This window comes from Panthera tigris, chromosome B1 (assembly GCF_018350195.1).
Source record: "Panthera tigris isolate Pti1 chromosome B1, P.tigris_Pti1_mat1.1, whole genome shotgun sequence".
Taxonomy (NCBI): Eukaryota; Metazoa; Chordata; class Mammalia; order Carnivora; family Felidae; genus Panthera; species Panthera tigris.
In genome coordinates, this window is record NC_056663.1 from 201,699,956 (window position 1) to 201,727,580 (window position 27,625).

At 68.0% G+C, this 27,625-nt stretch overlaps 1 protein-coding gene across 3 annotated transcripts; it reads right to left on the minus strand.

The window, feature by feature from the left end:
• Positions 1-6,323: 6,323 nt before the first annotated feature.
• Positions 6,324-27,625, minus strand: DOK7 (docking protein 7). Of its 3 annotated transcripts, none has more exons than XM_042982761.1 (7): positions 27,556-27,625; positions 27,439-27,484; positions 20,552-20,782; positions 19,382-19,582; positions 10,917-11,036; positions 8,947-9,066; positions 6,324-8,202 (listed from the first exon to the last, which is right to left on the minus strand). In XM_042982761.1, exons 1-7 carry the CDS (start codon positions 27,607-27,609, stop codon positions 7,478-7,480), a joined length of 1,497 nt encoding a protein of 498 aa, XP_042838695.1. In that variant the 5' UTR covers positions 27,610-27,625; the 3' UTR covers positions 6,324-7,477. The 3 variants fall into 3 exon arrangements, with proteins under 3 accessions (XP_042838695.1, XP_042838697.1, XP_042838696.1); XM_042982762.1 differs by having other exon boundaries at positions 7,674-8,202; positions 19,393-19,582; XM_042982763.1 differs by lacking the exons at positions 19,382-19,582; positions 20,552-20,782.

Genomic DNA, 27,625 nt, shown 5'->3' on the forward strand with positions numbered 1-27,625 from the left:
ACTGCTGAATTGTCCCCGTGAATGTCCCCGTGGATGTCCCCGTGGATGCCCCTGTGGCCACTGCAGTCAAGTGACCCATCGTTGTATCTTCAGCCCCCTCGCCACCCACACTCAACCCCCTCGTCTGTCCTCCTGGGTCACTCCCTGGCTCCAGGCTTCAGAGACCCCCCTCTGTACCAGTGCATCTCCACAAAAAATCCCTCTCCCATCCACAGCGACACTCCTCCGGGATGGCCCCAGCCACTTCAAGTCCTCCCTACCCAAGAAATGTGTCCCTGCTCCTCCCCCATTTCACTCTGCACCGCCTGTCACCCCCCCCCCCCAGGGTGTTGGAGGGGCTGTGGCACGAGCCAGGGGACAAGGGAGTGCAGCCCCTTAGCGGGCTACCAAGATGCACTTGACCTGGCCCCACGGCCCTGCACACTGGGCCACAAGGAAGGACCCCAGCCTCAGGGGACCCAGGGTGATGTCCTGTCTTGCTGTTGTCCAGCAGACTCCCCCACACTCCTGTCCTCAGGGTCCCCTCGGGACACAGACACATGGGGTGGGCCGGCCAGCTCCCTGCTCCTCTGATAAAGGCGGTGGAAAGCCATCCTGTCTCTGAGCTGCTGTCCGCGGGTCAAGGGAGCCAAACCCAGGGCTGGGAGCTTCAGCAGGTAGACCCCGGGTGCCTTTCACCCTCTTGCCCTTTAACCGCCCCAGCAAGGCCAGGGGTGGGGGGCACAATACTGCCTGCTTGCTTCCAGCGGGGAGGTTGGGGCCACAGAGACCCTGAGCTCCGGCCAAGGCCAGGAGCACGTGGTGGCCAGGCAGAGCCAGACTGGGCCCAGCCGTGTGGGGTCACTCACCAGACTCCATGAGCCAAAGCAAGTCACACGGTTCCTGCCCCTCCCGGCCTGGGGGCCCCCGAGGGTCCCCCCTTCTTGCAGTGCAGGGTGGGACCCCCTCGGGATGCTGCCCCCACTTTACTGATATAAAACACATTAACACTGATGCCCACGGCCCTCCAAGCCCCAAAAACTGCTCCCGTGTTCTTCTCTCTGACCCCGCAGGGAGACCTCGGGTCCACACGCAGATGGGGCTGCCCGTCAGTGCTGATGAGCAGGCCTGGAGGGCGTGGGGCTCCCAGGAGAGGCTCCAGACCCCCATGGAGGCCTGTACGTGGCGGGGGGGGGGGGGCGTGCAGGAGACTGGGAGCAGGGATGGGTCCCAGATGAGGGAGACCCACGACCTTGCCGCAGAGAAGGGGAGGGAGGGCCCGAGCATCAGGCAACGGCCGTCACTGACTGGCTGCACCGAGCTGACCAGGGTCCTCGAGGAGGGAAGGCAGGTTCCTGCTGGACGTGGGGTGGCCACCTTCCTGGTTTGGGCAAAGCGGGACGTGTTGATCCCGAGGAACAGGGAGAGGGCCCTGCGCACAGTCAGCTTCTAAGCCAGGCTTAGGGCACTTGGTGCCCGGATCCGCTCGGGGCCCAGCGAGGTCATGCCACCAGGCCTGCTCTGTTTGGCGGTTCGAAGAGCGTGTGTGCCCTTATCAAGCGAAGAACGGGCTGTTTTCAGTCCCCGGAAGATCTCAGCTCCGAGGTGAGGGGTTCGGTGGCCCTGCTGCATTCGTAGCACACAGAAACTACCACAGGTGAGGAAGCCTCCTCCTAGCGGACGGTGGCCTTGGCAGGTGGCTCAGGGCCAGGGCCCTCTCCCCTCGCGGGCACCAGGGAAGGGCCCAGCCACACCGTGTCCACGCGGGCTCTGCACACCAACAGTGTGGGACTCTCCCCCAGCCAGCCTGGGGGGAGGGGGCTGGCACACAGAGGGTCAGATGCAGACCCTCCCCCACGTAACCCGAGAGGACGGGGGAGACACCTAGACTAGTGAGGCCAGGAGAGATCAGGGCAGGCTGCCTGGAGAAGGAGGCATGTACCGAGGGATAGAGGACAAGAAGGAATAACAGGTGAAAGGCAGAGGCAAAGGCCTGGGTGGAGCTGGGAGAGCCCCTCAGGGGCTGAAAAGGGATCTGAGGGGAGACTAGGCAGGAAGCCCGGCCTCTGCACAGGGGCTCCTCGAAACCAAGAAGGGGGCTGGGCCTTGGCCCGAGGTCACGTGAACAAGTCCCTGAGACTCCGCAGCTACTTTTGGGGTTAGACCCATGTCTTCCCCAGTTCACAGTCTACTGGGGGTAGGAAGCAGAAGGGTGGAAGGTTCTAGAAAGCCCAGAACTGTTCTAGAAAGTCCTTGGCTGCTCCTTCCTGGCCTCAGCCTCTAACTGGTGTTTGTCAGGGACAGGGGGTGCCGTGCCCTACCACCCCCTGCAAACTGTGAGCTCCCCCCTGGTTCCCTGCTGCCCCCCACTCTGCCCCCATCTCATCCCCCTCACCCCCCGCCCCCCTCCTGCTCCTTGTGTTCAAGCCGCTCCCACCATCTCATAATCTCCTTAGATGCTTTCCGGAACAAAGCAGATCATCAGTGAGTGCTGCCCTGCCCCCCCATCCCCCCGACCACACGGCAGGCCCAGTCCTGCCTGCCCTGGGCGCCCCCGCCGTCACCAAGGCTCTGGCCACACAACCCTGGGCCCAGTTCGTCTCTGTCCCTGCCAGACCCGGGGCCCCAGTCCCCAGCCCCTGGCCTCAGTGGGAAGGGCCCACATCCTCTAGCAGATCTGACACCTGTGCCCCGGCCCCACCCGCTGCTGCTGTGGGCACACCCTGTGCCTGGGTTACAGGCGGCCACAGGCCCCTATGAGGAGGCGGCTGGACAGCAGGGGAGGTGTCTAGGACGGTCTGTGAGTGGATGTCAGGGGACGGTATGGGCAGAGGTGGCCCCCAGGACCCTATCCCCGCCCAGGGAGCCCCAAGGCCAGCTGGCGTGGGGCTTTCCCGTGGGCCCTGCTTGCCGATGGCCCTGCCCGCCCCCTCCTGCCCCCAGACGTCCCCTCCGGGTCAGCCTGCAGGCAACCGCCCCAACAGGTGTCCTGTATCTGCAAAGAAGGATGGAGAATCCGAGCTCATTAGGGTCCCCCAGCCCAGAGGCCCTGCCAAGAGCATAAGGTCAGGAGCCCTGACCTCCAGCTACCCCTCCCCACCCTGCCCGAGGCCAACCTTGCCCGAAGTTCAGCTTCCCCCAACTTCCCAGGCCTTTCCCGGAGTTAGAGCCTGCTTCTGCCCAGCGCTCACCTTCTAACTGTGCTTGGGGGACCCCAAGTCTTCCCCTCACTCCCTGCCCGTCACTGGGACCCCTCACCTCTGTTCTCCGTCACCTCAAGGACAGGGCTCCCTCCCGAAGGCTGGGGCTCCAAGGCGGCCCGGGCCTGCCCGCTCCATCCACACCCCCCCCCCCACCCCGGGCAATCTGGCCACACTCAGCCACGCCACCCTCCCCTCACTGCCCGGGCCTGCCCCCCGCTGGGGCCAGGGCCCCTCCCGGCTGCTCACTGCTGTCCCACCACCCACAGCCCCCCCCGGCCTGGCTCCCACCACTGCCTCTCTTCCACGTGCTGCCCCGTCGGGTGCGGTTTCTGGCCGGCCGTAGCCACAGCCACCGTGACCCTCACTTCCCCCGTCCCGAGGCGGTGCAAAGCTGGGGCCTACCTGAACGCGTCATCAGAAGCCCAGGGGGTGGGGCAGCTGCTCCCTGGACCAAAGAAAACATGTGTCAGTCTGTCCGTCCGGCTCGCACTCATCCTGCACCCAGCCCGAGAAGCAGGACGCTAACCCAAGTGTGACATGGGGTGCCGGGGTCGGGCCACCTACCGGGGACACAGGCCCAGACTCCTTGTCTCCCTGGGACCTCAGCTGGCCCACCAGCCCCGACACCCGCTTGCCCTGTTCTGGGGAGAGGGGTTGGCGACTGTGGCCCCCAGGCCGAGTCCGGGCCGCCTGTTGTGATAAACACAGTCTTGCTTACGGCCTCTGCTCGGGGCTGTGCCGCAGGGCGTGAGGCCACCAGACGCGCAGGGGCTGGGACCCGTACCCCCTCCAGACGCCACCGGCCGGCTGCCAGCAGCGGCCGCCGGTGGAGGGGCCACGGAGGCCACGGGAGATGAGCCAGATCCCCCAGAACAGCTGAGGGGCCTCTTGGTGGCGCCTCATTCGACATGCGGGCCCGGGGGAGGAAGAGGCTTTGGTGGCCTCGGAGCTGAGGACAGGCTCTGACCGGGAGGGAGGGACAGCGGCCCACGACGCACATCCATTGCCACCTGGGCTTCAATCTCCGGAAGCCCTCAAGGAACAAGCCCCCGCCAGGGCCAAGGGCAAGGGACCGAAAAGGGTCCAGCATCGCCAGCGATCTGGGGATCACAGCCCGACGGTGGGGCCTGGTGGGCAGCTGCGGATGGGAATGCGGGTGCGGAGGCCCGAAACGCCGCTCCCGGGGACACAGCTGGGTGCCACAGACTCGAGACACGGCACCCCAACCCTGGTCCTGGGCCAGGCTCGAGGACCCCTGAGCACGCTGAGCTGGTCTGACCCGTCACCTGGTGTTAAGGAACCCTTGTGCGGGCCTGGAGCTTGGGCAGGACACGTCTGGCCTCCAGCACTGCGACGGGAGGCCAGCTGCCCCCCAGGAGTCCCCACACACCGCCCTCCGACGTCGGAGGCCGGCCGTCTGCCCACAGGAGGCCAGGATCAGTCGCTAAGTGCCGACAGCCCCACCCGCGTCCAGGGGCCAGACCCGCAGGTACAGCCTCAAACCCAGGCCCAGGTATGGGCGGGACGCGACGAGCACCGCACCATGGAAAATGAACAAACGACGACCTACCTCCCCCTCCTTGGGGGCCAGGACCCCTCACCCCCTGGTGCACACGGCCCCAGAGAGACCAGGAGAAAGGGCTCCTGGTCCGCATCTGCCCACTCTGGTTGCACCCAGCCCCACCGGGTAAGGCCCCTGTGCCCCCACACACAGGACCACCCCGGGGTGCGGGGCGGCTGACGCACACGGCTGTGGAGGGCCCGGCCCTGCTCCCCGCCCTGCGTCACCCCATCACACCAGATGCCTGAGCCGCCACCAGCCCAGGCCACGCCCCCGGCCAAAGCCCCACCCCTGGGCGACCTGGCTCAGCCTGCCTCTCCTGCCTCGCCCCCCAAACGGATTTCCCCTGAAGTCCCAGCGGTCTCAGTCGAGGAGACCGGAGTCTGGAGCTAGTCTGCCCTCAAGGGGCAGGTGTGGTGGGGAGGGGCCGAATCCTTCCACCACTGGGGCCTCTGTTCTGGGCGGAGGGATGCCTGTCCAGCCTGGCCGTCGGGGGGCAGCAGGCACGAGCCCGGACGACGAGGGGCCCTGGCAGGAACGGACGCCAGTCACAGCCTTATTTGTCCTGCAGCAAGACTGGCCGGGGAGCCTCGGGGGCGGGGGGGACGATGGGGTGTCTGGTGACAGCTCCCCTCAACAGGCACCTACTGCACACTTGTGTCTGTCACCTCATTGGACCCTCTCCGTGTGCCCAGGGGAGGAGGGACTGTTGTCCCCATCCATGGAGGAGGAAACTGAGGCTCAGAAAGGTGTAGTCACTGGCCTGAGGCGGCCCAGCTGGCGGGGCGGGGTGCCGCTCAGCCCCCAAAGCCTGGCCTTGCTCACACAGTGGTGTGGCGGGAACCCCGGCCAGAACTCCCAGCTCGGCCTCCACGGGGACCTGGGTCCTCCCGGCTCCCCTCGTGGAGCTGCCCCCGGCCCCCCCCCCCCCCGCCAACAGGGTGGTGAGCAAGGGCGGAGATGGGGGTGCCAGGGCAGGGCGTGCAGGCGTGAGATGGGGTCCCCGGAGCTCTGCCACCAAAGGGGGGAGTCGGCAGGGGGTGGGGGCCCCAGGCTCAGAGCCGGGACTCACTAGCCCAGAAAGCCCTCACTTGGACACAGGGAGCCACTGCCTGAGCCCGCGTGACCACCGAGGCCCTCACTGTGGTCGCGAGTGGACAGAGGAACATGCACACACATCACACAGACCACGCCCGTGTGCATTACACATCGCACACAAACCTCACACCACACACGACGCATGTGTGCGCGTGAACACACACACACGTGCACACGCTCCACACCAGACGTGCAAACGCCATGCACACACACACATGCAAATGTACGCAGCACACTTACACGCGCTGCACGTGCACAACACACACACGTGCAAATGCATGCACACACACACACACACACAGACGGCTGTCGGGAGCCGCCTTTCCTTTTTCAGGTCTCTGGTGCGTTCACACTTGAGGCCACTACAAGGCGAGGCCTCATGCTGCTCCCTGGGACCCACAGGCCCCCAGATTTCAGAGCAGGGGCCCCGCCGGGAGGGCCGGGGCGCGAGGTGGAGAGGACGGGCAGACGGAAAAGAACGAGACCGTAAGAAAAGAAAATTTTATTTCCAGTCTAAGGATGTATTACAAACAGCGTCAGATTCAAAAATGTAAAAGAGCGACAGACGTCTTCAGCCGACGGTGAAGGTACAGAGCCACGTATTTACAGGTGAGCTGTTTGCCCCCCGATGGGGGTGACTCCGGACAGCGCGGGACGGCGCCAACCGGAGCCTGGAGCGGCACAGGCCCCGCCTCTCGCAGGTGCACGAAGCCGCAGAGCGATGGGCAAACCAGGCAACGCAGCCGCACCCCATGCAGGCGAGCAGACAGACGCGGAGGGCGCCCACGCGCCCTCCGGATGCCAAGGGACGGGCCCCGGAGGCCCGAGCTCAGCCAGGCGGTGGACGAGCTTCCACAGGGGCCCCCTGGCAAGCTGGCCCCGCCGGGCTAGCCGGTGGAAGGGACATCACCACCCCGCCCCCCTGCTCCAGGGGCTGCGGCCGCGCCCCCCGGCCCAGCCCTCACCCCGGAGGCTGCAGGTTCAGGGAAAGGCTGGCGGGTGAGCCGTGGACACCCAGACCCTACAAGCCCCTGTACCTCCTGAGCCTCAGTTTCCTCCCCTGGTGGACGGGCCAGCAGTGGCGCTGCCTTGCAGAGGAGGGGCGGGGCGGGGCAGATCGGTAAAGCTCTCGCACGCACGACGTGCCGTGCTCCCGGCCCGGCAACCGGGGGTCTGCGGCGGCTGCAGGGGGACCTAACTTTTGTCGGGCGGGGTGACTGTGCACTGGAGGGGACGGATCTGAGGCGTGAGAGTGGCCGTCCAGCAGGCAGGCAGTGGCACAGGCCGGCGAGGGGCGCCCCCAGCCTTGCTCACCCCGAGGGCACAGCTTGAGCCACCTAGGACACAGCACCCTCCTGTGCCCCCAGCACCTGATCCTCGGGCTCTGGGACTCTGCCAGCCCCCGGCCTGCCCCGCTTTTCCAGAACGTACTTCCGGCCGCATCCCGGTCAGTCCCGTGGGCCCCCCCTGCAGGCCTCACGCCCAGAGAGGAGGCGGCTCTGGGGTTGTCGCCGCTGTGCCCTCCCCACCGCGCCACACAGCGGCTGGCTCCGCCAGCAGCACAAAGGGTGCCCCCTCCCCTCCTGTCGGGAGAGACGAACCAGCCCCCCGCAGCAGCGGGCCTGGGCCATGGCTCTCAGGGAGGGGGGTTTACCTTGAGTCCTCCACAGACGGGACAAGTGGAAAAGAAAGCCGGAGGAAGCCCCGCGTGGGGACTGCCTGCTTCCCAGGCCCCGCCGGGGGCCTCGCTGCCCGGGGCCTCCGCCGCCTGTCCCCGCCGCCTCACGCCCAGCCAGCCGGAGGGACACCCCGCGGACGCCTGGCCACCCAAGTCCCCGGCCCCTCCGTCGTCGGGGCTGCCTTGTGCGGTGGCGGTCTGGTCCCTGGCGTCCCGGCACAGGCTGCGTGGCGTGTCATAATGTGGCCGCAGGGCAGCAGGCACTTGGTACTCGGCCGTCCCCGGCGGGCAGGCGCACAGGCTGGGGTCGGGCACCCCGGCCGCGGGCGGCAGGCTGAGCGAGGACCCGAACTCGTCTCCCGCGCGCCACACGTCCAGGCTGCTGCCCGCGCAGGACGAGAAGCTGCCCGAGTAGGAGGAGTGGCTGCCCGTGGCGATGCCGCTGTCCGACGAGCTCTGGCGGCCGACCTCCTGCAGCTGCCGCGGCCGCAGGGGCTTGGGTGGCGGCCTCGAGGCGCCCGGCGCGGCCTCCCCGGGGGCCTGGGCGGCTGCCGGCCCCGGGCCCTCCTGCGACGTGCCGGCCGAGGACGAGGACTGCTCGGGCCACGCCGTGAGCCGGCTGCCGGCACTGACGTCCGAGTGGCTGGCCTCCGAGGACGAGCTGGACAGGCTGCGGTCGTCCCCTGAGACAGAGGGCAGGGGCGGGGCTGTCGAGGCTGCTCCGGGGCTCGGGGCCTGGGGGCGACGGCAGGCACCACCCCCTCTCCGGGCTCCCCCTCTGCCCGGAGGCTCACGCGGGTCAGGCCGCTGGCCACAACAGGCCCCTCACCTCCTCCAGCCCCCTCTACAACCTGAGCCCTCCTCCCGCCCCCTTGGCCACCACCCTCCGGGAACCGACACGAGCCGCCATAAGGTCGCTGCTCGGTACAGACTGAGACTCTGCCTCCGGGGGCAGGCCTGGACGGGAAGGGGAGGCCCCGGTCCTCCCGGTGCCCGGCATGGGACTGGCAGCAGTCAGAGAGGACAGACGGGCTCCCCACCCCCACCCCCACCCCCACCCCCAGGCAGGCCCCTGGCCGGCTGCCAGCCCCTTCTGTCTGTTTTTCCGAAAACCAAGAGTCGCCGGGAGCTGAGAAGGGGCCCTTCTGTCTCAGCACGAATGATAAAGCTGAGGCAGGAGAGGCCACGGCCTCGTCAGGCCACGTGGCTGGTGGCCGGCAGGGATTCAGACCCAGCTCTCACCGGCTCTCAGGCAGCACCACGCCTCTGCTCAGGGCCCAGGCTGGCAGGTGGTGTGTGTGGCATCACAAGCAAGGAACAAATGAGTGAGCACAGCAGAAGGAATGAATGAACGAATGAGCACAGGGGAGGAACAAACAGGAGCCCGGAGGTCGACCCCTTCCCCGCGGCAGGTGCGGCCCACCTACCTCCGCTCCCCGGCCGGACCACATGGGAGAGGAGGCTGAGCCGCTTCTCCAGCTTCAGGGCCTCCAGGGCCTCCTGGGCCACTCGCTCCTCCGCGGTGGGGGTCCCCCCAGGGCTCGGGTCTGCGGCAGAGGGAGAGTCAGCAGAGACGCGGCTTCAGCCCCATCCCCACGGGACCCCCAGCCGCAGGACGCACGCTGTCCAGGACATCACGCGGGACCAGCACCGCCGGGGCCACGCTTGTGCTGATTCTGCCCCGAGGCCACAGCAGGGCCACAGGTGACCCCCAGGAGTCCCAGCTTCTCCCTACACCTACTCGCCAGCTACTGGACCCCAGTCTCAGGGCACCCGACCTGCCCCCTCCAGGCCCCCCGGCCACCAGCCTGTGTCCCATGCCCGGAGTGGGCAGGCCCCTACAGGGGGCATGGGTCCTGGCAACGCCCGGGGCGGGGACGCCTGCGTGTCCTCCTGGCCACTTCCTGTCTGGCAGCCATTGGGGCAGCAAGACACTGGCATCAGACGGGCTCCCCGAGCCCCTCGTCCACGTCTGCAAAGTGGGACCGGGCCAGGAACGCGCAGGGTATACTCAGGGTGGGGCGGACCCTGCCCTCCCCTCCCGACTGTCGGCATGAGGAGGCCAGCCTCCCTGGGTCTTGGTGTCCACGTGGCTCCGACCGAGCAGGGTCAAGGCAAGAGGACCCTGGACAGCCCGGAGCCTGAGCTGCATGTGGAGACTGCATGTCAGGAGAGCCTGGTGATCACCAGACGCACAGGGCAGACCCCACCGGTCCGTCCACACCGCCCGTCTGCACTGTCCTGTGCACACCTCACTGTCCACACCGCCCATCCACACTGTCCTGTCCACACCCTGCTGTCCACACTGCCCGTCCACACTGTCCTGTCTACACTATCCTGTCCACACCACTCATCCACACCTCGCTGTCCACGCCGCCCGTCCGCACTGTCCTGTCTACGCTATCCTGTCCACACCACGCGTCCACACCTCACTGTCCACACCGCCCGTCCGCACTGTCCTGTCCACACCCTGCTGTCCACACCGCCCGTCCACACCGCCCTTCCACACTGTCCTGTCCACACCCCATGTCCACAATGCCCATCCACAGTCCTGTCCACACCCGCCCATCCACATCCATCGTCTACGCCACACCTGTGGTTGCAAGGCAGGAGGGTGCCAGCAGAGGGCGCCACCACACCGTCCAGCGGAGCCCAGACTGTGGAGGTTCAGGCCACAGGAGCTACCCCCTGGGTCCCCAGCCCATCCCCGCTGGGCCTGTGTGGGGTGTGGAGGTGGGATGAGGGGCCGCACCCTGGTTGTGCTGCCCACACAAGGAGGCCACAGATGTGAGCTCACTGACCACGTGCTGCACGGCCAGGGGCTGTTGTCTCCCACCTGGACAGCGGGACAAGTGCCACCTCACGGGGCTGCGGGGAGCCCCGGCTGTCCTGTTTACGTGCCACCCGGTGTGGCCTCGGCGACCAGCCTCTGCCCCTCCCGCGGCAGCTGGGCCTCAGGCCTCCACACCGGCCCCGAGGGGAGGGCAGACCTTCCTCCAGTGGGAGAGAGGGGCCAGAACCTAGGGGTCCAGCCCTGCTCTGAGCCCCCCAGTGCCTGGGGCAGCCTGGCCCTTCTGGGCTCCGGCTCCGCCCCGGCCCAGGGCTCGTGACGAACGCGCCCCAGCCACACCCCCCCCCCCCCCCCCCCCCCGTTGAGACTCCGCACACCAGGCAACCTCACAAAGCAGCCTCCGCTCCAGCTCGGACCCGGCCCGTCCTGACCTCAACCCACAGCACCTACAGCCGTGTGGGGTCAGGCCCCCACCCCAGTCTGGCCCGGAAGGGCAGCGGGGATGCGAGCGGTCGCCCTGGGAGTCCGGCAGCGTGAGCCCTCACCGAGGTCAGCCCACCGGACCCGGCGTCCCCCCTCCGACCCAGGCCACCCTCCCACACGCACCTGGGAGAAGCGGCCGCAGCCCAAAGGGGCCCTTGGTCGGGGAGATGCCGCGGACGATGCAGTCGAACAGGAAGCTGATCTGCTCTCCCTCGGCTGAGGACAGGAAGAAGACTCCGGCCCCTGCAGGGTGGGGACAGACCCTGCTGGCAGCCGGGCCCAGTGGCCGCCAGGAGGGACGGCGCGGGAGCCTGGAGCAGACCCGCAAGACGGCCACGCGGGGAGGGAGAGCCCCCGCCGGGCCCCGGCCAACCGCGCCCCGTCCTTCAAACCCACACGGCGCGTCCGGGCGGCCCCGGGGAACCTCGCTGCCTCTGTGCGCCCGGTCCCCACTCTTTCTGCCAGCCTCCACGGGCCAGCAGGGAGAGCTGGGCTGCTTTGGGAGGATGTGGCCGCGGGAGGAAGCCCGCGAGGACGCCCCCGGTCGCCGCAGGGGCAGGCGACAGGGCCGCCTGGGGCAGGGTCCACATCCCAGAACGCAGCCAGGAGACCTCCGCCTCGGCAGGTGCCCCCGTCCCGCTCTCCCGACCCAGGGCTGCTCTGAGGGGGAGGAAGATGCGAGAGCTGGGCCCGCCCCACAATCGAGGCGGCCACCGCCGCTGTGGCCGGTGACACGTCCCCCCACCGCACAGGCCCCCTTCCCGGCCGTGTTCTGGGGCAGGAAACCGGGCCACGGCGTGAGGGCTGGGGCTGAGGTCTTGCCCACGGGGCCCCTGCCAGCAGAGGGCAGGCCGCGTGAGTCAGCACAGCCCGCAGCCTAACCCCGCCAGGGTGAATGAAATCCCTCACCACCCGCCCAGTGAATGGGGACAGCGGGCCACGTGGACACTGGGCTGGTGTCACCGCACAGGAATCCCTCAGCCCCGCCCTCTGCCCGCCGCCCAAAGAAAGGCAGGCGTGCCCGTCCCTCGGCTACAGGCAGACCGGGGTGGGCAGGGGGATGCGTGGGCCGCCGGCCACCATCACGGCCTGCCTTCTCGGGCTCCCAGGGACGCAGTCCAGCCCCGACACGTGGCAGGGCCCCCGTGCCCCTCAGAGGCTGCACCAGGGCTGGGGGGGCGGGGTGGGCGGGCAGCGCCCTCCAGCTGTGGGCGCTCCATCCGTCCGACATCCCTGCACCAGGTGACACGCCTGCTTTAACCATGAGGAAACTGAGGCCCAGAGAGGCCGCCGGGCCACCAGGGCACGTGCCGGCACCACGGGGCCTCGGGCCGGACGGATGGGCCCCCGAGCTGGGCCTTGCCAGCCGCCGGCTCGCGCCCCGCCAGTGGCTGAGGGGCCGGGGAGAGGAAGGCCGGGCCGCCGGCGCACAAAGGGCCGGGCCTCTAATCCCGAGCTTACAGTCAGCTGGCAGAGGTCACGGCACAGCCAGTCCCCCGACTATAAAAAACCACGTTACAAGGGGAGCGGAGCCGGCAGCCTTCCACCAGGCGTCTGCTGAGCGTCACGCTCCCCGAGGCGCAGCCGGTGAGGCCCGGGAGCCCGGCCGCTACCCCCACACACGCCAGCGAGCTGACGCCAGAGGTTCCCTGGGGACGGCACACGTCTCCCGCCCCCGAGGGAGGCGAGGCCTCCGGGACACAGCTCGCGGGGCGCGGACCGCTGGCTGGCGCTCGGGCTCCCCTCCCCCGCCCCAGGCTCTGGGACACCCGGAGCCCCCTGAAGTGGACGGCACACCTCCCTGTCCCTCAACACCCCCGGCCCCCTGTAATGCCACCTCACCTGTCGGGACCCTGCGTACCTAACGTTGCCTTTCCGGACCCCTGACCCCAGATCGCTCACTCGGGGCCGCTTTCGGGGAGCACCTCCTCTGGGGCGTCCCCTGTGACACCCCCTTATCCGGGTGCCGTCCTGGCCGCCCAGCCTGGTGTCTTACAGGCAGGGAACACTTCCAAGGCACTGGGCCCCAGTGTCCAGCCCAGGGGACCCCCAGCACTGGGGTGGGGGTGGAAAGAGGGAAGAAGAGGCAAGCCGACCCCGCTCCCCCGACCCACGAAAGCGTTGCTTGAATCTCGTTTGCTTGCCTGTTTGCAGGGCCGGAGGACGTAGGGCCACTCTGCCACCTGGTCACTACAGAGACAACCCCTGCTCCGCCTTCCGGCCCCAGCCACAAAGCCCCACCCGAGGGTCCGTGTCCGCGACCATCCCGGGCCTTCCGGCCAGGGCCGCCCACTGAATGCCACTACCCGAGCGATCTGTCTGCCACACGGAGCAGGGACGAGCCACCCCACCCAGACCCCTGACCCACAGGGTCACCAGCAATGAAAGAACCACCGAGTTCTGGGGTGTCCCTTGCTCTGCAATAATCAACACAGGGAGACGGGGAGGAGAGTCTGCTGAGCGGGAGGCCAGCCCTTTGCTGTGGGCAGACGCTGCGGGCTCCAGGGGCCACAGGCAGACCTCACAGGCTTGGCAAATGCAATCACCCCCAGCCACGATCCCCAGTGGCGTGGGTGTTGCACCCCACGGAAAGGGCCGCCAGCTCCAAGGGGAAGAAAACACGCTTTCATCCAAACGTGCCATGTTCCCACTTCTGTGGGCTGATGCCCGTTGGAAGTTAGTCCTCAGATGACCTCCCGTGGCCTGACTCTGCCAGCGGGTCGGTATCCCGGCTCCGCAGAGACAAGGACCACACGGTGAAGTCCCACCGGGGAGAGAGTGTTGAAAGCATCTGGAGGACTTCCGTGCGGAGAAGGTTCTAGAAAGCTCTGTCCAGGCAGCACCAGACCTGCCTGGAGTTAGACTTTCACCTGTGAGACACCCATGGCCTGTGGGTTTCCTAACAGAGTCAAACCTCTACTGATTAGAATTTCATTTTTCTCTGCCCTTGTTTTGGGAGGAAGGATCAAAGTTCAACTAAAGGAGTTCACTTGAAATCAAGTTGTAAATTTCACCCGGTCATCTTGCCCACTAGGAAGACTGTGATTAAAAACAAAACAAAAACGGGGCGCCTGGGTGGCTCAGTCGGTTAAGCGTCCGACTTCGGCTCAGGTCATGATCTCACGGTTCGTGGGTTTCAGCCCCGCGTCGGGCTCTGTGCTGACAGCTCAGAGCCTGTTTCAGATTCTGTGTCTCGCTCTCTCTCTGCCTCTCCCCTGCTCATGCTGTCTCTCTCTCTCTAAGATAAACATTTTTTAAAAATTTAAAACAAACAAACAAAAAAGAAGACAACGGGCATTGACGAGGCGGAGTGGGGGACCCGGAACCCCGTGCACCGCCAGCGGGAATGCACCCGTTCGGTGCAGCCCCTGCAGAAAACGGCGCGGAGGCGCCTCCGAAACTCAAACACAGAACCACCGTCCGGCCCAGCAATCCCACGTCTGGGGGCCCCAGAAGGAGCTGCAAGCAGGATGCGAAAGAGGCACCCGACCCCCACGTGCACAGCGGCATTAGTCGCAAGAGACAAGGGAGGAAGAAACCAGGAGTCCACCGACAGAGGAAAGCACACACACGGCGTGGTCCAGCCACACAGTGGGATGTCGGCCTCGAGGAGGGACCCCCTGCCACCTGCCACCGCGGGGATGGGCCTGGAGGTCACGATGCTCACGAAGGCACAGATACCGCGTGGTCCCACTGCCCCGAGGAGGAGCCAGGTCATCGAGACAAAGTGGACGGTGGGCGTCAGGGGCCGGGGGAGGGGACACGGGGGTTAGCGCTCACTGGGGCCAGTGTCAGCCGGGGAAGACAGAAGACTTCTGGGATGGAGGGTGGGGACGGCCGCATGACCCTGAATGTACCTGATGCCTCTGAGCTGTCCGCCTAACTATGGTTAAAATGGTAAATTCTGTGCTATGTATATTTTGCCCCAGTAAACAAACAGAACAAACCCCTCCTCCAGGAAGCAGGCTCTGTCCTGCCCGTGCCCGGGAGGCCCCCCGCACCCTCTTCACAGCCACCAGTGCAGGACGGAGCCCACACTGCAGGGCACTTAACGTCCTGGCAGCCACTCCCGCTAAGTGCCCGGCACGTGCCCCGATCACTGTGACAACCCGGCACACGCACATGCACACACGCACACACACCCACGTGCACACGCACATGCACACGCGCACACCCACATGCACGCACACGCACACACCCACGTGCATACATGCGCACACACACGCACACACCCACGTGCACACGCACACACCCACCCACGTGCACACGCACACATGTGCACACACCCACGTGCATACATGTGCACACACATGCACACGCACATGCACACACATGCACACGCGCACACGTGCACACACACACACGTGCACACGCACACACGCACACTTGTCCCTGGGGCACAACGGCCCGGGCAGGACCCAGCACCACCCTGGGCAGAGTGTAGGAACATTGCCGGGTGAGCCGCGGCACTGGGCTCCGTCCCCGAGTAGGGGTGGCCTGTCTCCCTCGACGCCCAGCTTCCTGCGAGGTCCAGCTGAGGCCGCTCCTCGGTGACCCACCTTCCTCTCGGGCAGCCGGGCCACCCTGGCCCCATGGCCACACTGGGTACCCGGGCACTCCCGGCTCAGGTAAGAGGCTCCTCAGGGCAGGTCTGGGATCTTCCACTTCTCTGCGTCTCCCCGGGGCCAGCTGAGGGCTCTGTCCGTCAGCCCGTTCTCTTAAATGGTGTCCTGAGTGACCCAGCAGCCAGGAGGCCAGAGGCACCCTCCCAGCCTCCAGAGGCAGCCCCCGTGCCCCAGGTCCGGTGTTCAGGGCTGCTGTGGGAGGGCAGCAGAGGGCGTCGGCCGGCGTCCTCCCCATCCCTGCTGTGGGACACGGAGCTGAGCCGTGGGCCGGGAGCCTCGGGTGGAGACGCCAGCCCAGGCCCTGCTCTTTCCACGGAGCCCAGGGCCTCCCAGAGCCACGCCAAGGCTGGGAGACTCAGACCGACTCTCTGCCCCCAGGAACATTGTGTCAACGGTGACCTGCTGACCCAGAGCCATCGGGGAAGGCGGGGCTGGTCCCATCGCCCCAGTCTATGCAGGGGGCCGGTCGGGCTTATCACAGGGATCTCCCCCTGAAAGAGCGGGACTCGGGGTCCCCTCTGGGGTGCTGGAATCTGTGCCCCACCCACAGCCGCCCTGGGGACCGGAAACGTCTCATACCTGTCTCATACGGGCTCTGAGTTCTCCCAGAGAACTCTCCCAGCCCCAACCCCCACTTGGCTTGGAGAAGCCACCGAACACGTCCCCTCCTCTGCCCACATTCCTGGGCTCAGAGACCAGGGTTCCAGCCAGCTCTGCCGGGACCACCCGGCATTCAGACCAGCAGATGCCAGGGAGGCCGAGATGACGTATCAGCTGGACAGCACAGGTGCTTTGCAAGAGTTTCTCCCGGTTTAAGCCTTCGTCCTTTACTTGCTTAAAAGTCATTTAAAAATGCTCACTGTGCCCCAAGAGGCTGAAGCAGTGAGCTGGACCCAGAGAGCGGGGCAAACGAGCGGAGGAGGGGCAGCACAGACGGAGGCCACTCCCAGGACACGGGCGGGGTGTTCCTGAGGGTCACCGTCCACGACGTGCCTCTGCCACAGGCTCGGGGACCTTTCTGCCACCTGCTGAATTCCTCAGCTTCCAAGGACCCTGGTCCTTTGCAAATGCAGCTGGCTCACGTGGATGCGGAAGTGCCCTCGAGATGCCCTTGACGGGGGTGGGGGCCGCCAATGCAGGGGACAGAGACCTCCTCCGGGCCCCTCCTGGACACTTCCACCGGCCTTCAGGCCCAGCTCGCATGCCCATCCCGGGCTCTGGGTGGCCCCCTTTCTCCCATTCCCTTTCACGCCCCTGAGCCCTAACCACACACCGTGGGCCGTCCCCAGAGACAGCGAGGCCACACTGGGAGACCCTGGACTCCCAGCCAACGAGCCCACTCCCATCTGACTCCGAACAGGCCACTGTCCACGTGCAGGCCACAGAGAGAAAATGCCCACCGGGAAGGTACCCAGAGCCGCACGGAGCCCCCACGTACCCGGCCTGATGCCCCCCTACGCCTACCAGGCCAGGACCCCACCTCCACACCCTCCAGGGTCCTGACCCCACCCCTGACAGTCACACCAAATGTCTCAGCTCTCTGAGAATTCCCTGCTCTCTGGAGAATGGTCTGTGGCCGAGGGCCAAGGGGGTGTGGTCCTGGGGGGCGCGGGGGCCGGGCTCGGGCTGCACCAGGGGAGGGAGACGATGTGAATTCCTTACACCCCAGACCTCCCAGGACGCCCCATGATTCCAGCCCAGCTCTCTGTCCTCCAGACTAAACGCGCCCAGGGCCACGGGCCTGTCGGGATCCAAATTCTAAGGCCTTCACGTCACGGGTTGAATGGTGTCCCCAAAGGTCGGTCACACCCGAAAATGTGTCACTTGACCCCATTTGAAAAAACGGCCTCTGCAGGCATAAGCGAGGGAGGCGAGGCGAGGGCATCCTGGCTCGTCGGGTGGCCCTAAATCCGGTGACTTGTGTCCCATGGAGTCGGAAGACAAGGCCCCGGGAGACGGCCAAGTGACGACAGAGGAGAGACTGGAGTCACGTGGCCACAAGCCCAGGGCCTCCTGCGGCCTCCAGGGGCCGGAAGAGGCGGGAGGGAGGCTCCCCGGAGCCTCTGGCGGGAGCCAGCCGGGCCCACACCCTGACTTGGGACAGAACCGCGGGGGAACCGTTTCCGTTGCTCTGAGGCTCCGGTTTGGGATAATTCGGTCCGGCGACCCCGGGACACCGACTCACGCCCCGCCCTGGACCTGAACTACCCTCCCTCCCCCCGGGACGCCCGGGCCCGAGTGGCCTGGTGGTCTGAGCACACGTGCAGGGGTGCGCCGTCCCTCCACCCGCAGCCCTGCATCGAGGACAGCGTAAAGCCCAGCTTACGTGGGCAGAGCCGCGAGAACTTGTCCCTGACAACAGAGCCGCACGCGACCTGTCCCCCCAGGCGTTCGGACGGCGGCCTCCGCAGAGCCGGGGGCAGCAGGGTAGCCTGAATCCCCAGCACGTCTGCGCTCCCGGGTCAGCGTCCCGCAGCGGGGCGGGCGTCCGGCCCGCCCGGGAACAGCGTCAGGACGGCCCCAGAAGGGCTCCCACTGCATTGCCGGCAGCCCAGGGAAATCACGGCAGCCTCTGCCCACCAGAGCCAAGGCCCGACGTCTGGCGCTGTTGATCGGCAGGAGGGAGCCCACCCCGCTCTGAGGCCTCCGAGGGAAAACGTCCGTGCGTCCTATCACATGGCGGCTGGTCCTCCTGACCGGCCTCCCTGGGGGCACACGCCGGCACCACCCCCGGGCGGCGTGCACCCCGTCCTCAAAGCAGCCCCACATAACGCCCCCTCCTCCAGGGGAGACACCGTGGCCCCCGGCTCTGACCACCCACACAGCTGGGTGAGGGTCCCCTGCCCCCCGCCCCGCTCTAGACCCCAGAGCGCTGGGACCTCCACTGTGCCAGAACCAGGGGCCCCAAGGGCGCATCCAGCAGGGGGCACCAGCAGGTGTCTCACCCGTCCCCGATGCCGGCCCAGAGGAGGCTCCCCGGCAGCTGGGCCCACCCCGGGGCTGCAGGAGCCACCACCCAAACTGTCCCAGCCCGCGGACCCGCCACAGCCAGTGACGGACGCCCTGCTGCCCCGAGCGAGGGCTCCGGCCTCACCTGCTCGTTGGTCTTTGAGGCTGATGACTTTTCTCCTGGACACAGGGCCCCGCGGGCTGCCTGCCACACAGGGCCGGCCCCCACCTCGAGACCCGCTGGGACACGGCCCCGGCCGGCCAGGTCCCCCCTGCCCGCCCTTTGCAGAACGAGGGCCCAGCCGGCCAGCACGCACACGGCCTCAAGCACAGCCCCTCTACGGGGGGGATCCCGGCCAGACCCAGGTCCCAGAGCCCGGTGGACGCCACCCAAACCTGGCCGAACGCGTGTGCCAGACCCTGCTGTGAGCCCCTGCGGTCGTCACCCTCACGTGAGCCTGTGGGGTGGGGGACTGGTGCCCCCTGTGGAGCACGCAAGGGAGCGGGCCCCAATCGCCGTCCGGGGGGGTCCCAGGCTGAACGGAGATGGGGCGCACAGCTCCCCCCGCCCCCAGCACACCCGGCGGCCCTCGGGGCTCTGAGGGGGGCGCATCTGTAACATCGGGACAGCTTTTCACCTGCCCCGCCCCCGGGCATGGTGTGTCCACGGGGCATCCTTGGTCCACACGTGTCCCGGCATACCCCCCCCACACACACACACGTTCATTCTTCCCCCCTTTTTTTGTTTCTCACTCAGTCCGAACACCGTGACTTCAGGCACAAGGCCACGCGTCGTGACAGGCAGGCCTGGCTGCAGGGGTGCGGGTGGGCTGCAGCCAGAGGGGCCGTCCTCCCTCCTCGGTGGCCTCAGCGCTGAGCACTGGGCTGTGAGACACCTGGCCTCGCCCACCACGTTTCCCAGACGCCAGCCAAGCGAGCACACGGGTGGGGCGGGCGGCTCCAGGCCGAGGGTTTTGGGGTGAAGCCGAACTCCGAGCGGCCCCGCATACTTACAGTACCCACACCTGGTCCCGCCTTCGAAGATGAATCCGCTGGGCACAGCCCCATAGCGCCGGAGGTCAGACAGCTTCCACTGCCCCGTGACAGCCGGAGGGATGTCCCTGGCCAGGACGAGGACGTCGTTGCAGAGGTGAAGGGTGGCGGGGCCGCTCTCCAGCTTGGTGCCTGGAGCCACCGTCACGTGGAACCTGTGCACTGAGCGCAGGGCAGGGGCGAGAGGGCATGGCTGGGAGCAGAGGCCCGGCAGAGGGGGCAGCTCCCAGGCGTCCGTCCTGAAGGCGGGATGCCCTCAGCTCCCGGCCCGGGCACCCGTCGCCACCTCTGTTTGGAGGCAGGCAGGCCCTCGGGGGGGGGGGGGGGGGCTGCCCTGCCCACGCCACTCTCCCCCCCCCCCCCCCCCCCCGTCCTCACAAGCCGGACTCGGCCTCAGCCGGCTCCCGAGAGAGCCCCCTCCTCGGGCCCCCAATGCTCAGCGGCAGAGGCCAGTGAAACTGTAACGATTATTTTAAGCAAATAAAAATTAACGCAAAAGTCCGTGAGGAGCCAAGTATCAAAGGTTTGAATAAAGACGAGGCTGCTCAGGGTTTCGGGGTTCGGTCAGGAAGGAAGGGGAAGGGCCGTGCAGGCTTGCAACCTGTCCTCCCCCCAGATGTTGGTACTGCGTTCATCACGGGCTCGTGCGAGATCTTGACGTTTCTAAAGGCTGTGCTCCTTGGCGTCCGCTGTGAGGGCCGCCCGCCCTCATCCGGGCCCTCCTCTGGGCCCGGCCTGGCCACCCCGCCTCCCTGGCTCAGGCGCCCCCAGCGGGGTGCAGCGGGACGCTGACTGTGGCCTCGCTCCCCCAGAACCTGGCTCCGGGCAGGGGAGGGGCCGAACGGCAGGCCTGTGGAAGCTCCCTCTGCTTGGCCAGCGCCCGCTCGGGGTAACGGCTCTAGTTCTGATGGGATCGAGTCAGGAGCTCGGAAGGTCCCGGGGCCCCAGCTGCTCCCCCCCCCACGCCCCTCCCCTCACAGGCCCCAAGCGCATAGCCTGGTTGGTGGGGGGGGGGGGGGCTGGTGCTCGGCAAACCCTCCCGCATCGCACCCTGGAGTCGCATCGCGGCCCCTGCGGCCTGTGGATGAGGGCCCCGCGGGACGCGGGGTCTGTCGCCCTGGCCTCACTCACCCTCACCGAGCGCGTAGCGGATCCGGGCGTCCCAGGCGCACATGGCCTCGCGGCTGTCGAAGCCCAGCATGACGGCCTGGGACAGGCAGACGATGGCCAGCGTGTGGGCCAGGCCCTCGTAGGGCAGGCCGGGCTCCAGGCCGCAGATGTCCTCCAGCATCAGGCTGCTGCGCTCCCGCAGGCCCTTGGCTCGCTCAGACTTGTCCTTGTAGGCCAGCATCAGGAGGCAGTCTGCGAGGGCGCCGGACGAGGCACGGTGGGCCGGCAACACCACGCCCCAAGCCCCCGGCGTCCCCCGCCCGGAGAGTCCCGGCTTTGAGGTACGACCCCAAGCGAGCCCCCCAGCCGCCCTGAGGACGCACAGTCTCTTCATCTTCCAGGGGCGTCGCCCACCCTGCACGGCCCACGGGCCACAGGGGCAGGAGTGGGCCCGGGACATTGGGCCCGGCCCCATCCCCCACCCTGCCCCAGGCTCCGGGACCCACAGGGGCCACCCTCAGGGGCCGCTGGGCCCACGGGAGCTGTGGCCCGAGGCCCGCGGGGACGGGCCCCCTTCCCGTGCACCTCCTGGGTCTCTCGTCCTCCGGGGGGTGTCGGGGAGGAAGCCACTGCCCCCTCGGGCCCACTGCCGGACCCCACGCCAGCCCGCCCGCAGGACTGGCAGGTGCCACGCCTCGGTCCTAGAGTCCCCGTTTTCCCTCAGCATCATGGTCGCCGGCCCCCAGTGGGACAGCAAGCCAGAGCCGCTGAGGCCGCACGCGGCCCCGGGCGCGGCCCCCACGCCGTCCACCTGCACCAGTCCAGGCACGCCACAGAGGATCAGATGGCCCTGGGCCCCCTGCGGGCCTGCCTAACGGGGCGTCCCCACCTGCCTGGGCCCCGGCCACCCGTTCTTCTGTGAGGGTGGGGGGCTCGGGGGCCCGACGTGACGCCGAGGCACCTTTCAGTGTGAGACGCCCCAAATCCCACGAGAAAGCTGGAGGAATCAGGCCCCTGGCGAGAGCCGGAGAGGGTGGGGGAGGAAGCCGTGGGGACCCGCGGAAGGGGTGCGGTGACGTTCCCACTCTGGCCTCTGAGAGCAGGCCGCCCCCCAACCCACGTGACCACCAAATCCCGCAAGGACTCGACGCACACGGATCATTGAAGCCGAATCGGGGACAAGTCACGGTTGTGAGCCACGTGCTTCCTGCCGTGCGAGGCCCGGCAAACCACAGCCCCGCACACAGCGACAACCAGCTGCCACCCGGTCCCTGCAGCAGGCTCCGCGGTCCCTCACAGCACTTTTTCTAGCCAGGTCTGTGCCTTGTCCGTTTGCTGTCCCCACTCCCACCAGCCCCGCGGGTGGGCTCTTGAAGGCAGGCCCCCTTCCGCTTGTGCACAGTGACATCCCCGGTGCCCCTCATGAGGACGGTGCGGGGTGATCTGTCAAACAAAAGACTGTCACTTTAGGCCCGGCTCGACCTGCACGGCAGAGCGAGACTGTCACCTCCTTTGTTCTAGGAGTTATGCTCCCAGGAATATAGCCACAAGGAAGGGTCAGCACACCTTCCTGTAAAGAGCCAGACAGTAACTGTTTGGCTTCATGGGCCACACAAGGTCCGTCGCGGCGGCCCGACTGTGAGGACAACAGAGTAACACGCGAGTGAGTGGCCGTGTTCCGATACAACTTTACTACAAGCGGCCCGCCGTGGCTCGGGGCTGCGGTTGGCCGACTCCGGGGCTAGAGTCGAGTCGGCTACAAGGGCCACGCCCTCCGGCTGCCTCCCGCGGCCGGGCGGGCGCCCCCATCCCAGACCTGCGCACCCGTGGGACGGGTTTTGGGGGCCCGCGTGTGAGCGCCACACGCGTCCCCGAGCCTGTCCAATCTCCTCGGGCCTGAGCAGCCGCCATCCCGTCCCGTACGGACACAACCGCGGGCACCCTCGCCCATCCGCGGGGGGCCGATCAGGCCCCGGAAGACGCGTCCACGCCTGACCCCAGAGCGTGGGAGCACCACCTTATTGGTCAAGTTAAGGACCTCCAGGTGAGGTGGTCCCGGGTCGTCCGGGGGAGCCCAGATCTAACCGCGAGCGTCCTCACAAGGCACAGGCCAGAGGACAGACGCGGAGAGGAGGAGACCACGTGAGGACAGTCGCAAAGTGATGGGGCCGCAGGCGGAGCGCCTCAGCCGCCAGGAGCTGGAAGAGGCGGGCGGGAGCCTCCCCAGGGCCTTCCGCGAGGAACGTGGCCCTGCCGACACCTTGATTTTGGACCCCCAGCCCCGGGGACCGTGAGAGAGCGGGTGTCTGCAGCCCAGGAGCCTGGGACGTCCTCCAAGTCACTGCTCGCGTTTCTAAACGTGGACGGAGAGGCCGGGCACGGCCACGGCCACGGCCTGGGCTCGGCCGGAGCAGCTCGGGCCCACCCCATGCTCGGTGCTCCGAGCCCCCCGGCAGCTCGGCTGGGACCGTGGGGAGGGGGCTGGGTGGACGCAGTGACCGTGCGGCCCACTGCAGCTGCTCCTGCCACGTCCCCGCCACGTCCCCGCCACGTCCCCGCCACGTCCCCGGGGGCAATGAGTCGGTCTTATTTTTAAAGCCCGCCCCCGGGGGGGGAGTGCACCAGAGGAACAGAAATTCTCCCTTCCTGCCAGTGACAAAGCAGGGTCGGCCGGGGTGGGGGGGGGCACTGACACTGCCTGCACCCCGCAGACACAGGGCTGAGGAACGCACGCCCCCCGCCAGACAGCCCCACGGGGCACCCCACGGCCGCGCCCCTCACAGGAAGCCCGGAGGGACGGGTCCTGCGGTGAGGCCTCCGGGTCAGCGGCCCAGGGAGCACACCGGGCCACCCAGTGGAAGGGCCTCTATCCAGCTCCTGTCCACGCGGGCCGGGTGCACCCTGCTCACAGCAGGAGGGCCGAAGGGTCTCTGTGACGTGGCTCCAGGCGCGGGAGACAGAGCCGTCCACGAGCCCGGAGAGGGCGTGGCCCAGGGCAGCGGGCGCCTCCCTGGAGCATGTGGGGCCATCACGGTGAAAGGAGGCAGAGGAGGCAAGGAGGTAAACCAAGGCACCGAGGGCTGACAGGCGCACACACACGTGCACTCACCCACACAACACACACGGACACCCACGCGCGCACACACTTCCACGTGACTGCTGTGGCCGCCGGGCCCTCCCTGTGCACGGCTTCCGGGGTGGGAGGCTGGCTGACCCCGTCCACGACTGTCGACCCACCCCCAGCGCTCAGAGCCCCCGCTTTCCGCCCGCGGGATGGACGCCACCCACCGGGCCCAGGCCAGGTGCTAACACGGCCTCGCCACCCTGCCGGCGAGCTCAGGGTGGCCTGGCAGGGGACCTCAGCGCGGGCCTGGGACAGCCCCACAGCATCACTCGGCACTGGGGAGATGGCTCGCCCTGGGTCCGCCCCTGTCCTCCAGCAACTTCCGCCTTGCCGGGACCCCTCAGGGCCTTCCCACACCTCCCACCCTGCGCCACAGGCTGGTGCGTCTCCCCAGAAGCCCTCGGCCCAGTTCATTGTGCTTGTGAGCAGACAGGGGACCCGGGGGACAGAGCCCAGCCCTCACAGAGCTGACACCCAAGAGGGGACAGGGTCAAAGGAGGCCACCAGGGGAAGTACTGTTGAGGGGACGGCAGTGGCTGCGGGGGCCCCAACGCGGGGCCGAGACTCTCCCAGAGGGCACAACAAAAATGACTCCCAAGTGATGCAAGGAGCCAGTGCAGCAGCCCTGCAGGGATCAGTGCTGTGCTACAGGGAACAGCCAGTGCAAAGGCCCAGAGGTAGGAACGCAGAGGGCCTGCGGGCAGGAGACGGAGGGAAGAGTGGCCCACGCTGTCTGCTGGTCAGGAGGGCCTGGTGAGCCCTGGGGGCTGTAGGCAATGGGGGCTCAGCCTGGCTGCGCCCGGAGAAGACGCCTGGGGCGAGAGCAGAAGCCTCCAGGCTCCTGCGGCTGGTCGGGCAAGAGGTGCCATTGGCCCAGGCTGGGCGGGGAGAGGGGGCCAGGGGCAGGCTCTGCACTAACCATGATGACAGCCTGACGGGACCTTCCCCACAGGACTTCTCCGGGGGCAGGAAGAGCAGGCATCACACTGGATTGGGGGCGGGCAGGGGACGCCCTGGGAGGGGGCTGCGGGGGCGGGGCTTGGGCCACTCCGTCCTGGACACGTGAGCTGGCGAGGCCCATCGGACACCGCACACGCAGGCGGCTGGACGTGGGCGTCTGGAGATGTAAAAATAACCGTGGGGTCATGAGCCCTCAGATGCGCTTGCGGCCAGGGCCGGAGAGCCTCGGGGAGGGCCGGCTGGGGACGGGCAAACCTCCGGGCCTCCAGGCTCAGGGAGAGGCCGGCCCAGAGGGTGGAGACGGACGCGGACGCCCACGAGACGCGGCAGAAGCGGCTGCTGCGTTCAGCCCTCGTGTCACGGTGACCTTGACACGGTGCCTTCAGCACAGCAGCTGGAAGGGGGCGGCAGCCTGGGGGCAGCCGGGGGCAGCCGGGAATGGGGCCGAAGCCGGGAGGGCCCTCGCTGAGCCTCAGGCGCAGGATGGAGCGTGGGCCCAGCCCGTCTGGGATCCGACCCAGGAAGGAAACAGTTCACGGTGCCGGAGGGGGTCGGGGGGCGTGCAGGTCTGTGCGGCTCACAAGGACGGGCCGCCCAGAGAGCACAGGCATCAGCGGGGACACGCAGGCTGTCTGTCGGTGCTCAGCCCTCCCGCCCGGTGGGCCACACAGGCGCCCTCAGCCGGGAGCGCGGCGAGAGCCGCATCTGGACTGGTCCAGGTCACACGGTGCGTGCGGGCGGCACTGAGATCTGAGCTCGGGGTTCCCTAACTCCCGGTCCTGAACCCGGGGCTGTGGGGATCCCAGGCCCCTTCTTCGATGTCCCCACGGGGACAGGAAGGCTGGCCACCACTCACACTCCGTCCTGGGCTGCCTGTCCGGCCTGGGACTGAGCCCATTCCCGTGGGACACAGACCCTCCCCGTCACCAGCACCTGGTGCCTGGCCCACCTCAGAGAAGCTGCCAGCTGCACGGGGCACGTGCCGAGGCCCCGCTCCCGGTGAGTCTGCGTGGCCCCGGGTGTTGCCATGGCAGCTGGGCTCACAGCCCCCACCAGGCTGCCTCTGGCTGGCGATGCGGGGCCCTTGCCATCCAGGACTGCGGGCAGGGATGGGGGTGGGGGGGGCCATCCTGGGTTCAGGGACACGAGGTGACAGATGCACGGCCCAGAGGGGCGGGAGGGAGCCTACCTTCCATTGCCCCTAATCCCCTCCCACCCTGCCGGGGCTCAGGGGCTCTCCAACGCAAGGCCCCGCCTGGGGTGTCCTGCCCTCTCTCCTCCCACGGCCCCCCTCAAATCCAGAGCTGGCTCCTCTGCGGGAGGCTCCTCCCTCCCCACATCCTGAGGTGCTCTCCGCACCGGCCCCACACTTCCTACCGTTCCTATGCACGTGGGAGAGCCCAGGCAAGGCACCATGGACACCAGGTCCTACAGACCCAGATTCTGGGTGCCGGGGACCCCTGCACACTCCGCGCAGTGCAGAAGGACCCTCCCTCCTCAGGCAGACCCACGCCAGGCTCCAGCAGGAAGCTCTCTTGGATCCGGAGGTAAAATCCACCACCAGGGGCTGCAAATCACACCCTCCCACGTGAGAGAGGGAGGAAGGCCACAGAGACCACCGGTGGGGCTGCTCCTCAGGTGGGGCCGTGCAGGCCCCCCCTGCTCCTCCCCCATCCCACCAAGCAACCTGCCGCCAGCCCCCCACAGCCACGAGCCTCTTCAACGTTTCCGAGGGCCTCTGCCCCGCTGCCCTCAGCCTGGGCCTGCCTCTCCATTCCCTGCCTTCCAGGGGCCACTCGGTGTCCCCACCCCTATGCCTCCTCTACCGGGCCTCCCTGGAGCTTCCCCTGGACAAGACCCCCGGGGCACCAGGCACAGGGTCTTTGCATGAAGAACTGACTGGCTGAACGAGCCGTCAGTCAAGCCTGGGACCCCTTGGAGGGGAAGCTGAGGCCCAGGCAGGAAGAGGGTGTCCAGGACCAAAATCAGGCCCTCGTACTGCAACTGTGGGCAGGCGCAGGGCAGGGAAGGGGGAGGGGACCCGGGAGGGGGGACCAGGGAGGGCGCCCAGCCCCCACCCCCTTCCAGGGAAATGGCAGACACCCCAGGCGGCCGGGAAGACATTCCAGCAGTCCCACATGGGGGACGCAGCGTGCACTCACACCCCCAGCACCCCACACAGACCCCAGGGTGCTTGGGTCCGCTCCAGGGCACCTGTCTCCCCAGACAGCTGCAGCCACACGGCTGCCGATCCTCCCGAGCGCACAAGAATGAGAAGCCCAAGTTCGGGGCTCTCCGCGCGGGCCTGGCCTTCCCCGCCCCCCCACCCCCCACCCCCAGAGCTGCTCCCCCCAGCCAGGGCAGACTTTTCTTTTCTCGGGCACAGAGGCAACACAGTTCCCACCTGGTGGCCCAGCCTCTGCCCACCTGGGGAAGGTGGGAGCGCCCCCGGGTCAGCGCCGCCGGCAGTGTCCACGCTGGGTTCCGCGGCACCACTCGCCCCCCTCCCCCCAGGGCGCACAAAGCCGGCCCCTCCCCCCCGGGGCTCCCTGCTGCGTGTTGGGGGAGGGGAGAGCACGCCCGCACCGGCACTCGTGACCCCTCCAGCCTCCGCCGCCCCGCAGGCCCCTCCCGGGGAGGTGCGGGCGCCGGCGGGTCCCGGCGTCGGGCAGGAGCAGGCCGAGGCGGCGGCGCTCTCCGGTTACAGCCCGCGCGGCGCCGCCGGCTATTTCGGGCGAGCTGGCCGCGCTCCGGGCCGGCGCCCGAGGCCGCGGCGCCCCGCGTCAGCCCCGCGCCCCGCGCCCGCGCCCCGCGCCCCGCTCACCTGCCACCGGCGACGGCTTGCGCAGCACCAGCCACCTAGTCTTCCACTGCGGGGACAGAGGGAGCGTAAGCGGCCGCCGCGCCCCGCGCCCGCCCCGCGCCCGCCGCGCGCCCCGACCTTCTTGCCGTCCCGCAGCTTGACCTGGCCCTCCACCAGCGCCGCCTCGGTCATCTTCTGTCATGGTTCC